Raw genomic sequence first — 14,634 nt, forward strand, 5'->3', positions numbered from 1 at the left:
GGCCGGCGGGTGCTCCGGCCGCGCAGGCCGCCTCATCTTCCTTCCTCTCTGACAGGGGCGAGGACGAGTACCTTCTGCACAGGGCCCTCCCAGGTCTCGGTGGGGACCGGCAGCTACAGGGGCCACGTGAGGAACCTGACCACAACGCTACCAAGAGGAATTAAGATTTGAAGGTAGGAAGTGATGATTCTTACCTTTGGGTCATCTCCAAACTGGCCAAATTGTACGTCGTTTAATAAACCACGAGCTGTTTTGATGATATCCTTACATTTTTTTGGTGTTTCTTCTACTTTCCCAGCCAGAAAGAGACAACAGGCTCCTGTCACCTACAGGGTACAGAAGAGCTCTTGAGATACTGTTAACAAAACTACAGGAAACAGAAGCAAGGATTTTTGGCTTTTGCAATAACCTGGTCCCCTTATTCCCCTATCTTCCTTTTACTTGTGCACAAATACTCTGACACTCAAAAAGCTTGAAAGAAATTTCATATACATGGACACACCTACTCCCAATTTGGCTTCATAAATTATTTTAAACTGAATTTTCCAAAGAAAATGTCATGTAAACAAAATAGATGCCAGAAAGGAAAAGAATCATAGGAACAAACTTTCTTTTTCTGTGGCAGCCTTAACAATAGTGGCTCCCCGAACAATAAGCTCTGCTGCAGAAAAAGCACAGTAAAATTCACGTCCTGGGAAATCCATCCAGACCCCACCGCCCACACCTTCTCCTCCAGCCGCCTGGACCCACACGCAGTACTGACCCACCGCAGCCTCCTCACTGCTCAGCCCCTGGCTATTCTGTCTGTGCCAGCCCCCCACCCCCATGGGACCCCAAGCACGGGAGGTGTCAGACGCCGTGCCAGGAACGAAGCTGATTCTGCCACAGGCCCCTTCCTCTAGAACTTTACAAACTAGTGAGGAAGACATGCGTATAAAACCGAGTAAAACCTGAGAAGAGGAAGGATCCCCCAACACATCAATTTCCTGGTAAGTCTTCTGTCATCGTGCTCGTGAAAACCCCTGGATAACTTCAATCTACCTACTAAAATCAGATTTCCCTAGTCTGGCACTCAAGGCTCACTACGGTCCAATCCAGCTTACCTTTCCACCTCAGGCCCCACCATTCCCTTCCTGCCACAAAGACCCCCTTGGCTGGGCTGACACAGAACAGCATGCTTCCCGGCGGCTCCACTCACGCTCGTTTCTGCTGGACTAACTGCTCTGTCCCGTTGCAGCACGCCTAAGCCCTACAGGCAGGCTTCACTAGCTGCCGGCAACCCCTCCCTGCCATCTTCCCCGAGCGCTCCTAAGATGTAACTAACCGCTCCTCCTGACGCTCCCGCCTTCCTTCCTCACCTCTCCCATGGCCTCACCACTGACCACGTGTTTGGTACATGTCCTACCACCTATCCAGGCTCCCTGCCTGTCTCTCTGCATGTTTAAGGAGCAACTAAAGAATGAGGGATATGGCATAAAGAACTTCTCTTCCATCTTGGCCTTTTTTGGGGTCTTACTTAAAAGCCCAAATTTATCCTGTGAAAGGTAAGGAAGTAAATTTCACACATAGTGCAATAGGATTATGGTCCACACTGGCCTAAGTAAAAGAAGGTTTAAATATAGTTAGTTCAAAAAACCGAAGTTCAAACTTGATTATTTATGGATACTATGTACTACATAAAAATAAATACTTTCTGGAAAACAGAATAAAGAGAGACTATAATCAGTCCAGTAAACTGTGTGGAAAGAGTAACATGTGACAGAGAATTATAATAAAATTCAAACACTTACATATCTTGGGAATTGCTTGAAGGAATGAAACATATAGAAGCGATGAAAATAAATTATTCCAGTTGCCAACGTATCATAGTGTCTGTTGTTCTGGTTAAGGACTTTACCAAGAAATTTTAGAGGTTATGTTCTTAGTTAAATGTGGAAAAATAAAGACAAACAATAAAAACAAAAATCGGTGTTAAACACTCTGGTGGCAAAGCATGGGAATCTCAGGGTTTCAGGATCCTGACACGAGAATTAGCAAGTTGAAGTTCCTACTTTTTTTTTTTAATTTTTTTTTTAAATTTATTTCTGAGAGAGAGAGAGAGAGAGAAAGAGAGAGAGACAGCATGAGCAAGGGAGGGTCAGAGAGAGGGAGACACAGAATCCAATACAGGCTCCAGGCTCTGAACAAGAGTTCAGCACAGAGCCCGATGCGGGGCTCGAACCCACAAACCATGAGGTCATGAACTGAGCCGCAGTTGGACACTTAACCGACTGAGGCACCCAGGTGCCCCTGAAGTTCCTACTTCTAACAAGGCAGGGCTTCACCATCCTTTACTTACACCTCAACTGCGACCACGGGGCATGCCTCCTGGTGGCCACTCGTGGCTGCGTCTACATGTTTAAAGGATAAACAGGAAACAGGAAACCCCTGAAGAGACAAGTTAGTCAGAAAAAATTTAAATAGAAATATTTAAGAGCCATTTCAGTACAGAGATGGTGCTATATATTTTGTTTTTAGTATCTACTTTAATTCTTGGTGGTGATGGTGGGAGGCCTATCTGAAACAGATTCCAAGGAGACTCAGGATACAATCCCAAACGTGTGCCCACATCAAAGATGAACCGAGCGCCCTCTCGGCGGTACCGGGCCTCCGTGGCTGGATCGAGCCCTTCCAGCTGTGAGGGTGTATGAGCCAAGTCTTTCTTATCCCAGTACCAACATGGTTTCGTGTGGTCCAGGTTTGCTGAGGCTACTGAAGGGCTTGAATTTTCTTTATTCTCCTTCATTTATTGAAGTAGACTTGTTCTTTCCAGAAGATTTTCTGAAAATGTTAGAATCCTAAGAGAAAAAGAGAAGGAGTAGCAAAGTTGGAAAGGAATACTCCACATTAAACAATCCGGATCATTATAAACAGTCTGTATCACAGATTATACTTGCTTTCGGATCAGAATTTCCCAGAGGAGTGCCCGGGTGACTCAGTCAGTTAAGCATCTGAGTCTTGATTTCAGCTCAGATAATGGTATCACGGTTTGTGAGATGGAGCCCCAGGTTGAGCTCTGTGCTTACAGTGCTTGGAGCCTGCATAGGATTCTCTCTCCCTCTCTCTCCCCTGCTCACATGCTCCCTCTCAAAATAAATAAATAAATTTAAAAAAAATTTCCCAGAGAAGCAACACTACTGATTGACCATTACAAGCCCAGGCTCACCCCCCAAGTCAATTTAACATGTTAAGTGACCCACGGTATAATAAATCCCAAATTTCATAGCAGCTTAAAAGGAAGAGCATTTCTGTCTCACTTTCCTTTCCGCCTTTCTTCAGTAGACTCAATCCCCTCATGCTGGTCTAGATTCCATTCTTCAGTAAAATCCAGTCCTGTCTTACCCCCCTAAAAAGAGTCATGCTCCAAAATTATCCATCTCTTCCATTCAGCACCCAGTCAGAATTTCCCTTTTTCAGTTTACTTCATTTCACTTAGAAGAGCCAGCAGATTGGATGATTTCAAATCTGCATGAGTCACTGAACTGAGCAATATAAACCAGGTGTGTGGGCACGGTGATTCTGGGGCTGTGGGTTGGAAGGAGGCGGTCCCCAAGGGAAGAAAGGAGTTCCTTTAAAATGTTCTAGCTTTCTCATCCTCTTCTTTCTCATTCAGAATAAAGAGACTTTCTAAAAGCATCATGTTGAGAAAAGAAAACAGAAAACAGGGACTCTGGTCTGGAGGCCACTGGAATATGTAAACCGTTTGTAAACTCATCAGAGACGGCAATTTTCAAACAGGTCAGCAAAAGTATTTTAAAGAGGTAGCTATACCCAGGTGGGTCCTGTTGGCAAGGAAATAGCGGTTCACTAGCTCAGTTAGGGGCCAGAGGCACTGGTGAATCTGGAAGCCTAACCTTCTCTGCGTGCTGCCTCATTTCTGGTGGGAAAGGGGATTTGGCAGGGCTGAATGCACTCCCACCCACCCCCTGCACCTGGAAGCCATACAAATCTGATCTTTCCTCCAACAGGAAGAAATTAAGTACCAGGAAAAAAGCAATCTTCTCCAACTAATTTATATTTGTGTGTGTGACAGAAGTGGGCAATGACTGGGGCTGGGGAGGTCAGTTACCTAAAGCCTAAGTAAATACAGAACGTGCACAATCAGATGCTCAGTAAATACGAAGAGTTCACAGTTGCGGACGCTGGCAGGAAATTTAAGTGTGACTATATACTCTGTTGGCAAGGCCAGGGAGAAGCAGGCGGTCTCCTCTAGTGGTGGTGGGAATACGAAATGGAACAACTCTCACAGAGGGGAATTTGGCAATATCTAACAAAATTACATATGCATTTGCTCTTTTACTTAGTAATCCCACTTCGAAGAATCTACTCTGAAAATACCATTACAAGCACGAAACAGTGTATGCACGAGATTATTCATGAAAATGTCACTTATAATAGCAAAAACTGTGAGCAACCCAAATGTCCCTCAATGGGGCACTGGCTGAATAAAATACGGTCAAGATGAACGTTAATGGTGTATCATGTTGGTATAAAAAAAGACTTAAAAAAAAAACACCACCCTTTAAGTACTAGGAAGGAGACAGTTCCAGGATCAGTCGGATACAGGATAGTGTATGTGGTACGTTAGTCCCGTTTAAGAAAAGAGGAGAAACAACAGACATCTGAATTTGTTTTTTAAACTATTAGTGAGAAAAAAGTTACAACAGGAAACAGGGAAGAAAAGCATGGAAGAGACAGGGATTGGAGCAATGCTTCTTTGGGGATCTCTTTTTATATAGCTTCGACATTTTTTTTTTTTTTACTGTGTTTTTGAGAGAGAGAGAGAGAGAAAGAGAGAGAGAAAGGGAGGGAGGGAGGGAGGGAGAGAAAGAACACATGAGCAGGGGAGAGGGAGAGAGAGAATCCCAAGCTACATCTCAGGAACTATGAGATCATGACCTGAGCCAAAATCAGGAGTCAATACTCAACCAACTGAGCCACCCAGTCACCCCCACAGCTTTGACTTCTTAAGAAGCCTTTTATTTGAAAATAATTGTAGATTTACAGAAGAGTTGTAAAGACAGGGGAGAATTCTCGCATACCCTTCACTCTGCTTCCTCTAATGTTAGTTAACATCTTACACAACCAGGTACATTTACGAAAACTAAGACATTAATTTTGGTACAACTGAACTACAGCCTTGACTCAAACTTTGAGTTTTTCCAAAAATCCCTTTTTTGTTCTGGATCTAATCCAGGATGCCACACCGCATTTAGGGGCTGTATTTCCTTAGGAGCTTCTAGTAGCAGTTTCTCAGTGTTTTCTGGTGTTTCATGAGCTTGCCAGTTTTGAAGAGTACTGGCAGAATGAAATGTCTCTGACTTACGTCTAATGTTCCCCCAAGAACAGACTGGAGTTTTGGGGAAGAGCAAATGCCAAAGAGGTGAGGTGCCCTTTTCGTCTCAACTCACCACATCAGATATCAGAACTTACTGTCCGTATTAACCACGGTCACTTGGTTAAGATGGGGTCTTGCCAGGTTTCTCACTGTGAGTTACTATTTTTTCCTTTCCGTTTTCTATTCCTTAGAAATGAGTCACAAGGTCTAGCCCACCCTCAAGGGCAGGGAATTAAGCTACATCTTCTGGAAGGAGAAGTATTGATGAATGTGGGGATGTATGTTCTAACTACCACAGTAATTAGCGAGCATTTTGGGGAAAGTATTTTGCAATGCAAAATACTAAGCAAATTATTTCCTTTTCTCCTTAAAGTTTCGCCCACTAATTTTAGCATTCATCTGAGGATCTTGCCTGTAACAATTATTGTGGTGTTTTAATTAAAAAATTTTCCTTTAACATTTATTTTTGAGAGAGAGAGAGAGAGACAGACAGAACGCGAGAGGGGAGAGCAGAGAGAGAAGGAGACACAGAACTGGAAGGAGGCTTCAGACTCTGAGCTGTCAGCACAGAGCCCAATAATGGGGCTCGAATTCATGAGCTATAAGATCATAACCTGAGCTGAAGTCAGATGCTCAACCCACTGAGCCACCCAGGGGCCCCAATTATTGTGATGTTCTAACGGTGACTTTCCATTTCCATCCTTCCTTCCTTCAACATTATTTGGAGTTCTTTTGTGAGAAATATCTGTTTCTTCTCCCTCATTCATTTATTTATTCCATCACTTATTTGTATTAGTGTGGACTCAGCAGTATTCGTTTTATTCTTTGAGTTATAAGCCAATACTACCATCATTTACTTTGTTGCCCAACTATTTCAGCTACAGCCATCGGAAGTGGCTCTTTCGGGTTGGCTCATGAGTCCTTTTGAAACTCCCGACTTCTGAATCATGTAAATATTTAACACACTCATGAACTTAACTAAAAAGAAAAAAGGAAATCCTAAAACTCAAAATAGACCCAGTGTATACCAAACACGAAACACAGAAAATCATTGTAAGTAATTCCCGATCTTGTTCCATCCTGAGTGAAATATACTCTAAGGACAAAAGAGCTACCAGGAAATTGTAAACTTCTTCAGTGATGCTTTGCTGGTACTGGCATTACTGCTGTTCCCTGTCAAACCATCTGTGTATGTGTCCTGCCGGATAAAGCAAAGCTACATAAATGTCAATGTTGTTAGGAATTGAGATTTTCAGTTCAAAGGAAACATATATGCGCATGATCAAAGGTTAAGGAAGACCTGTCATGTTAAATTTTAATGTAAGATATAAAAATAAATCATGGTTAAAATTGTATACACATATATACCAGCTGTCCACCGCAAGTATCAAGAAGCAGTGACATTCCTACAGTCAGGAACATATCAGTGTCCAAATCTTAGACACCAGGTCTCCTTTCTCCCTTCTAGTCTGGGACAGGGGTCTGCCTGAGGTGTGCTAAGACTAATGGATGCTTCTAAAAGACACGGAAGCCAGCGTGGACTCTCACTGGACAAATTCATGGAATCTGAATATTAAAAAGAAAAATGACAATGATTGTAAGAGAGTGAATCAATAATCCGTTAGATCTTGTAGATACATACATGGTGATAGTAATTCATGTGGAAGAAAAGTACCTCTACCTTAACAAAAGCAATCAGACCTGGCATCACTAATAGGGTGAAAACCTGCTGTTAGGTGGCCTCCTGATATGAGGCAATCTGAAAGAATTATCAACCACCTATATATTCTTCTTCCCTCTAAAAAGCTACATTCAACCGAGACTTCAAACCTAACTTCAGGTTACTGGGAGTAGAACAAGTTAAATGGCACAAGGAAACTTTTAGTCACATCCAGAAATGTGACCCTCTACCAGACAACTGACCTGGTCTCTTCAAAAGAACTCCATGTCATGAAAAAACAAAACAAAACAAACAAACAAAAAGATGGGAGGAACTTTCCCAGATTTCAAAAGACCACAGAGGCATAATGCTCAAACTAATGTATGACTCTTGACTGGATCCTCATTTAAAAAAGAAAAAAAAGCCATAAAAGAAATTTTGAACAATTAGAGAAATTTTAATATGGGCCTAATACTATTAGGCTATTAGGGGCTGTTAATTTTCTTAGGGGGTAATAATAATGACACTGTGATTATATACAAAAATGACTATTCTCAGGCTGAATGAAGCACTCCAGGGTAAAGAATCATGCTATCTGCAACTTATTTTCAAATTGTTTACCTAAAACACAGGTTCACATAGTAAAGCTGGTAAAATGTTAACATGTGTCCAGTCCAGGCCACAGATAAACAAGTAGTCCTTGTAAGCTTCTTTCACTTTATAAAATGGGGGGTGGGGGGGACTCAAACAAGACCGCTTGGCAGACAGGTCCCCCTTATCCCCTCTGGGTCAGAATCTCTCAGCAGCCAAAGAAAGCCTGCTTACATGGCAGTAGTGACTTTACAAGTTAAAACAGCGTGTAAGTGCATCGACAGCACACATAAAGAAAAGCGCACTAATTTTAAGAGTATGCTTTACTGATTTTCACACAGCGAACACACTTTTGTGACACCTTGCAGCTGTGAAGCAGAATTTTACAGGCATCCCGGGTGCGCTCCTCAATTCTCTTCTAACCTTGATCCCCCAGAGAGAACTGCTACCTTGACCTTTAGTCCTAGCAACGAATCCTGCAGGGTTCTGAGGACCCTGGGATGACAGAATGTCAATGCTTTCTTTTGCTGCACATTCCATTTGTGGGGTTCATCCCTGCCACACAGAGCAGCGACCATTCATTCTCATTAAGTATAGCAGGGGTTTCAATCAGGGGCGATTTGTCCCTCAGGGACACTAGGCAAGGTCTGGGGGCATGTCTGGTTGTCACAACTAGGGAGCTGCTGCTGGTACCTAGTGGGCAGAGTCCAGGAATGTTGCTGAACATTCTACAAGGCACAGAACTACTCTCTGCAAGAAGTTAACTGGTCCAAAAGGTTGATAGTGCTGAAGTTGAGAAACTGCTGCATAGTGTCCTATGAACAAAACATAATTTACTTTCTACTGTGAAAAGACGTTTGAGATACTTCTGGTTTTTCATTACTAATAATAGTAACAAACATCCGTGCACCTTCTTGTGGAGCAAGCGGCCAACTGGCTGAGGGAATCAGTATCTCAAAATATCTGTAATTTATTCACAGCACACTAGCTGGGAATGTCTGTTTTAAGATACATTGACCCAACAGTTCTGCACGTAGTTATCCATTCAAATATCTGCCGAAGATTTACTATGAGCCAGGCCTCAGTGACCCAGCAGGAACTGAGATGCAGGTCTTTGCCCCACCAGAAGCTTATGTTCTAGAAGTTTATGTTCTGGAGGCAGAGACAGAGAGAAACAAAGATGTTATTACTTGTCAGGGAGTGGCAAGTGCCATGAAAAACACCAAGTGTGGTAAGGAGACCGAGAATGGGGCAGGGGCCGTCTGCAGATGTGCAAGTGAGGAGACTAAAGTGGCTGTTCAAGTACCGCCTGGGAGGGCCTGTCCCCACACGACGGTGCTGAGATAAGAGGCAGGAAGCATGATGGGCTGTGAGACAAAGGCAAGAGATGATTTCAAGTTTGTCCGCTTGACAGAGAGGGTAATATTGAAAAGAAAAATGAGGAAGGAGGTAGTTTTGATGGTGGGGCCTGGGGCAGGGACACGAATTTGGGCTCCAAAAATATCAAGCCTGAAGAGCCCACAAGACACCTGCAGACACAGCAACAGGACCGCTGAAATCGGGAAGGACATGTCCGTCTGGGATGTGTCCATATAGACTGACCACTAAAGTCATGGTGGCCGGTGGAGGGAGGGGAAGTGAAAAAAGAAAAGGTCTGGAGACAGACTTGAGAAAGCAGAAAAACCTCCAAAGGAAAGCAAGAGGTGGGAAACTTGTACCTTCAACCTGCAAGAGAAACCAAGGGATCCGGGCTGTGAGACAGCTGTGGCACTTAGCAGTGACTGATGCCTAAGAAAACCGAAAGAGCAAAGAATTAAGGAAAGGTTACTTTGGTGGGGAGTTCTTGGTCACTGAAAGTTGACTGTAGGAATGTTAGCACAATTCAGTATTGAAGACCACTGGCTTGGACGCTATTTTAAACGGGTGATTTGTGTCATACGTGACCAGTCTCAGTAGCAGACACATACACGCATGTAAATAACAGAAACTTCACAGAAGTGCAGTGGGCAGAAGGGAGACTGTGAAAAGGAACAAGCAGGCTATGAAACAGGGTTCTTCTTGTTTCATCAGCGTAAAGGAGAATGAAGGGTGTCGGAGGCAAAAAGGGAAAGAGCCACTGAGTGGTTAACTGGCTGATAATAAAAAGCACAGTAAAAAAGTTAACCTCAGGGAGGAAGCTCTTTCTCTGAGACAGTAGGGAAGGAAAAGTTTGAGGAAGATAATGAAAAAAAAAATCACTTAAGGGGGAGTAAATAAATCCTACTCCCCTCCCCACCCCCCCCTGGAAATAGAGTATGAAGGCTTGTGCTGAGAGGAAAGGGGCGGAGTGAGGAAGAGGGACGGGACCCAGTGGGGGCGACAGCGGAGTGGAAAACAAGCTCCCTACACAGTTACACAGCACCACAGATACACTCCACCTGCTGTACCTTGCTGCCAGGGGCCAAACCCCATGCTAATAATCCAGAGTACTGCCTTTAGATTATTTATGTTTATTTTTTTAAATGTTTAAAAAATGTTTATTTTTGAGAGAGATAAAGTCTGAATGAGGGAGGGGCAGAGAGAAAGAGGGAGACACTGAATCTGAAGCAGGCTCCAGGCTGTCAGCACAGAGCCCGACGCGGGGCTCGAACCCACGAACCGTGAGATCATGACCTGAGCCGAAGTTGGACACTTAACCGACTGAGCCACCCAGGCGCCTCCCCCGCCCTTTTTTTAATTTATTTTTTAAAATGTTTACTTATTTCTGAGAGAAAGAGAAGCGAGCCTTTAGACTCTGGGGCTGAATAAACAATACAGGAAAGGAAGTGAAAATAAATGTACATAAATAGAATCAAAACAGTCCTCACTCCCCTGAAAACGTCCCTACCTCGCTTCTACAACCCTGTTCCCTATTACCCTTTAATGATGTTTTTCACAAGACCCTAAAGTTCCAGGTTTTCTCATTAGCAGCTCATGATTACTGTGAAAATGACTCAGGGTTATGAGCTCCACAAAGTAAAAATCTCTCAGTAAACAAGCGACATGTCAAAGCATTTCAGCAACATTTTTCAGGAACGTGCTTTAGGCATACCATTTTAAATCATGAAAGAAATGCATTTTCAAATTTAGAATTATGGACACCTCCATGTTGGAAGCTATAGTAAAGGTCATTACTCAACGTTCTCACCCAGTACAGAAATTATCTCTAGATAACAGTAATACTTAGTCACTAACCTTCATTTGGCCACTTTCATTAATGGAACATTAATAGTTTACAAAGCAGCCTATGGAATCCTGGGTATCAATAATTAGTGTTCACTTTACTTTTTGTGTTAGTCTTACATTGATTCATTTTTTTTAAATATTTTTTATTTATTTCTAGGAGAGAGAGAGAGAGAGAGAGACAGCGTGAGCAGGGGAGGGTCAGAGAGAGAGGGAGATACAGACTCTGAAATAGGCTCCAGGCTCTGAGCTGGCAGTCAGCACAGAGCCCGATGCGGGGCTCAAACCCACAAACCGCGATCACATGACCTAAGCTTAAGTCGGACGCTTAACCAACTAAGCCACCCAGGCGCCCCATTCTTACATTGATTCTTCCACCTTTCAACAACTCTCTGAAGCCCTACCTAGTTCCCTAGGCCTTGAAAATACCTTTCCCTTATCTACTGATTGCCTTTCAAACGTGAAGACAATTTTTTCCATTCTCTTCTCTTCTCCAGGGTAAACAAACGTCTCTATTTTCTCAACATGGTTTTTTGTGTCTCAAGATAACCCCTAAACATTAGCAACCAGAATGGAAAACAGCACTGTTTACATGACCTTCATGGTAAATGGGGAAAGGGAGATTACGAACACTCAGCAACACGTCCATTGTGTGTCCACGGAGATGCAGCATGCCTGCAAGCTGTATCTTCTTATCCTCACAATTTATTGTGGAGAAAACAGAACCAGACAGACACGATAATTCGCAAAGGTCCTAAACGGCACAGCCACCATTTATGATTAGAGAAAAATATCTTTCCCTCAATCTGGGGATGATTCTATACTTTGTTTCCATAAATGGAACATTACATCCTACCATTCCCTCCCTGCTTTCCCCCCCAAGTCTGCTCTTCCTTATCTCAGATAGGCATAATGAGTTTTTGTAGATTTAACCTGACAAATTTATATCTTGTTAATTTTGGCCTCTTGCTCCAACCTTTAAGAATTCTTTATAGCTACAGGTTTTGATCATGTTTATTAATTTGAGGAGTATGCCTCATATACTTAAAGTCAGTAATAAAAAAAATGCAAACCGGAGCAAGAGCAAGGCCAGAGCCCCACAGCTCATGTCTAAAGACCTCTTTTCAGGCTGACATCAACTCATGAATCATTCTGGGTTCAGTAATTCGAAGGGATGTAAATCCATGCAAGCAGACCTTATCCAGCGTAAACACATCTCTTGTGGCTACCAGGACAGGAAGAGAGATTACGTTCCGTGGCCCAAGGAAACCCAAACGGACCCATGTCTAGCAATCCCTCCCTCACCACCAAGCTAACAAACTTCGTGGGAAAGTAATGAGATGTATGTCACCTGGCTGGCTTTTTTTTAGTTGACACTCTGCAAATTTGAGGGAATGAGCTCTCCTTTCCTAAGTACTCACAAACTTTCTGCTCTCCCAACAAGCCTCTAAAACACGGGGCTCCAGAGGGGCTCAGCTGGTTAAGCATCCAACTTTGGCTCAGGTCATGATCTCACAGTTTGTAAGTTGGAGCCCAGAGCCTGCAGCCTGCTTCAGATTCTGTCTCTCCCTCTCTCTGCCCCTCCCCCGTTAGCAGTCTGTATCTGTCTCTCAAAAATGAATAAAAATATTAAAAAAATTAAAAACACAAGGCTCTAAAATAGATTAACAAGCTCTAGCATCCAAGAGCCATCAACCTAACTGCTCTCTGCAAAAACTGAGATATTTACCAGATTCTAGTCTTCCATCGTTAACTGTGCTTTCAGATTCCTCAAAAACTCTGAACAGTGATTTTGCAATTTTACCTACAAGCACTCCGGTGTATCATTTATCTGACCCTAAAAATATGAACTGGATTTAATCCAGTTTGAAATTATTTACGATCTCCACAGCCTTGAACTTCCTTCTGATTTTGTTTGTCCTTACCCAATTTTTAGAGAAAGCAAACAAAACATTTTTCTTCCTCAGGGACTCACTGCTTTCAAACAGAATCTCCTGAGGTAAAGTAGCTCATTTAGTAGGCCCAAACTCTGACCAGTTTTTTTCTTTGGGACATTCAGTTTCAGAAGTGGCATTTAACACGTAAGGACCTCATTAGTAACTAGAATGCTTCTTTACTGCTTGTTGGTGCAAACTACATTTCCAAAACGAAACGAATGTTGTTTTATGCAAGAATCGACAAATAAGTTTGAGTTATGCGCTACAATATAATCAAGATGAGACAGAAGAAGAAAAAAAAACCCGAAAAACAGACACCAAGAGTGGTCACTCTGAAGGAAATAAAATAATCCTGAACTCTTAACATTCACAGTCAGGATTATTTAACAGGCAAGCAACCTAGGGACGCTAACGCTCTTAACCAAAATGTCTACCAATACCACCACCACGAGTACCATCATCCACCCACCCTTCATTCAACAATCTAGACAGCTTCCTAGGTGCTGAGGACACAAAGCTCCTCATGGAACTTTCATTCTAGCAACACCATTCAAACAAATCTTTACTGAGCGCCTACCATTGAAAGGCACCCTGCTAGATACCTCTCAAGAGCGATGTAGAGCGAGATACATAATCATTATTAGATTTACTCTACAAACGCAAAAGATCACCCTCAAGTAATTGCTCTCCGAAGTCGCGCCCCACGTCAGATGGTTTAGCGAAAGCTCGGGGGCTGGTAACAGTCTAAATACTTTCAGATAACCTCAGACTTACGCCTCAACTTTCTAAAGGACGCCTGCTGTAATAACAAACCAAACAGCCCAGCAGTGGACCGGCAAAGACCACGTCTCGGCAGGAACGAACCTAATCGCGGAAGTGCCTTTTCCTTATTCCCAGTCTCCCCTAACACGGCTCTTCAGACTCCAAAGTCGCAGTACCCCAGACGTAGAATAAGGCTCGGGCCTAAGCTCGCCAGGGGCCGGCACACTGCGAAATCTAGGTAGTCCGCGGCTGTGCGGCTCAGAGGGTGCGCGCGCGCTGAAGCGCCCGTCCTCCCCCACCGCGACCCTTCTCCCCAGCTGCTAGGAAGTCCCCGAATCCCAGCCGCCCCTCACTTCGAGGGCTGCTGCCTGTTTTCGGGTCCGCGCCGGCCTCCCTGCCCCGCTCCTGTGCCTCAGACACTCTCTCGAAGCGCGACCCGCAGCCCCGTCGTCGCCCGCTAACTTCGGTATGTACCAGGGATAGCGGAGCGAGGCGGAATCCGGAAAAAGAGATTCCGCCAGTGGGTAGAGGCAAGTGGCCATACTGTACTCCGACCTCCAGGTAAGTGGAGGCGAGCGGCGGTCGGTTGGTCACTCACCCCTCGCCTCAGGCAAGCCCCTTAGCGACGTCTCTCCTCGCCGACCGCAGCCATCTTGGACGTAGAATGTCGGGGAAGCTACGTCATCTCGCTGCGTCCGCGACGAAAAACAAGCGACCGCGCGCGGCCCCGCCCAGCCACCCTTAACCGCACGGTTCGGCCTCGTCTCCAGTCATGGGGCCTGCGGGCCCAAACGGTCTCGGCCCCCGCCAGCTTCGGCGCCACAATTGGCTGGGCTGCGCTCATGCCAGGCGCTGATTGGACAACGGGCGCCTCGGGCCCCGCCTCCCGCGTCCAAGTTCCGTTAGCATGTTCGGTTGCTCCCGAATTCCCTCTCGCTTCTGGAGGGGGAGGGACTGCCGAAATAGAACCCCTGCCCCCCAGGGTGGCTCCTCCTGCTGTCCGCAGAGACCGCTGACCTGCGGGGAGGGGCCGGGGAGAGATTGGCGACACTTTCGTCTTGGGAGAGCTCCACTTTCTTCTGATTGGCTGACGGGCGCCCCCCAAA

The 14,634-nt window shown here is 44.5% G+C and overlaps 1 protein-coding gene across 1 annotated transcript in view; it reads right to left on the reverse strand.

The window, feature by feature from the left end:
- The window catches only part of CCNK (cyclin K), a 27,964-nt gene extending 13,615 nt beyond the window's left edge, over window positions 1–14,349 (reverse strand). Inside the window, 4 exon segments of the mRNA XM_077780813.1 lie at window positions 195–326; window positions 1,791–1,872; window positions 2,589–2,837; window positions 14,127–14,349. Of these exon segments, the coding sequence (XP_077636939.1) occupies window positions 195–326; window positions 1,791–1,872; window positions 2,589–2,785 (411 nt within the window). The 5' untranslated portion in view covers window positions 2,786–2,837; window positions 14,127–14,349.
- Window positions 14,350–14,634: the final 285 nt, after the last annotated feature.

Source organism: Crocuta crocuta, unplaced genomic scaffold, assembly GCF_008692635.1.
Source record: "Crocuta crocuta isolate KB4526 unplaced genomic scaffold, BGI_CrCroc_1.0 scaffold299, whole genome shotgun sequence".
Taxonomy (NCBI): Eukaryota; Metazoa; Chordata; class Mammalia; order Carnivora; family Hyaenidae; genus Crocuta; species Crocuta crocuta.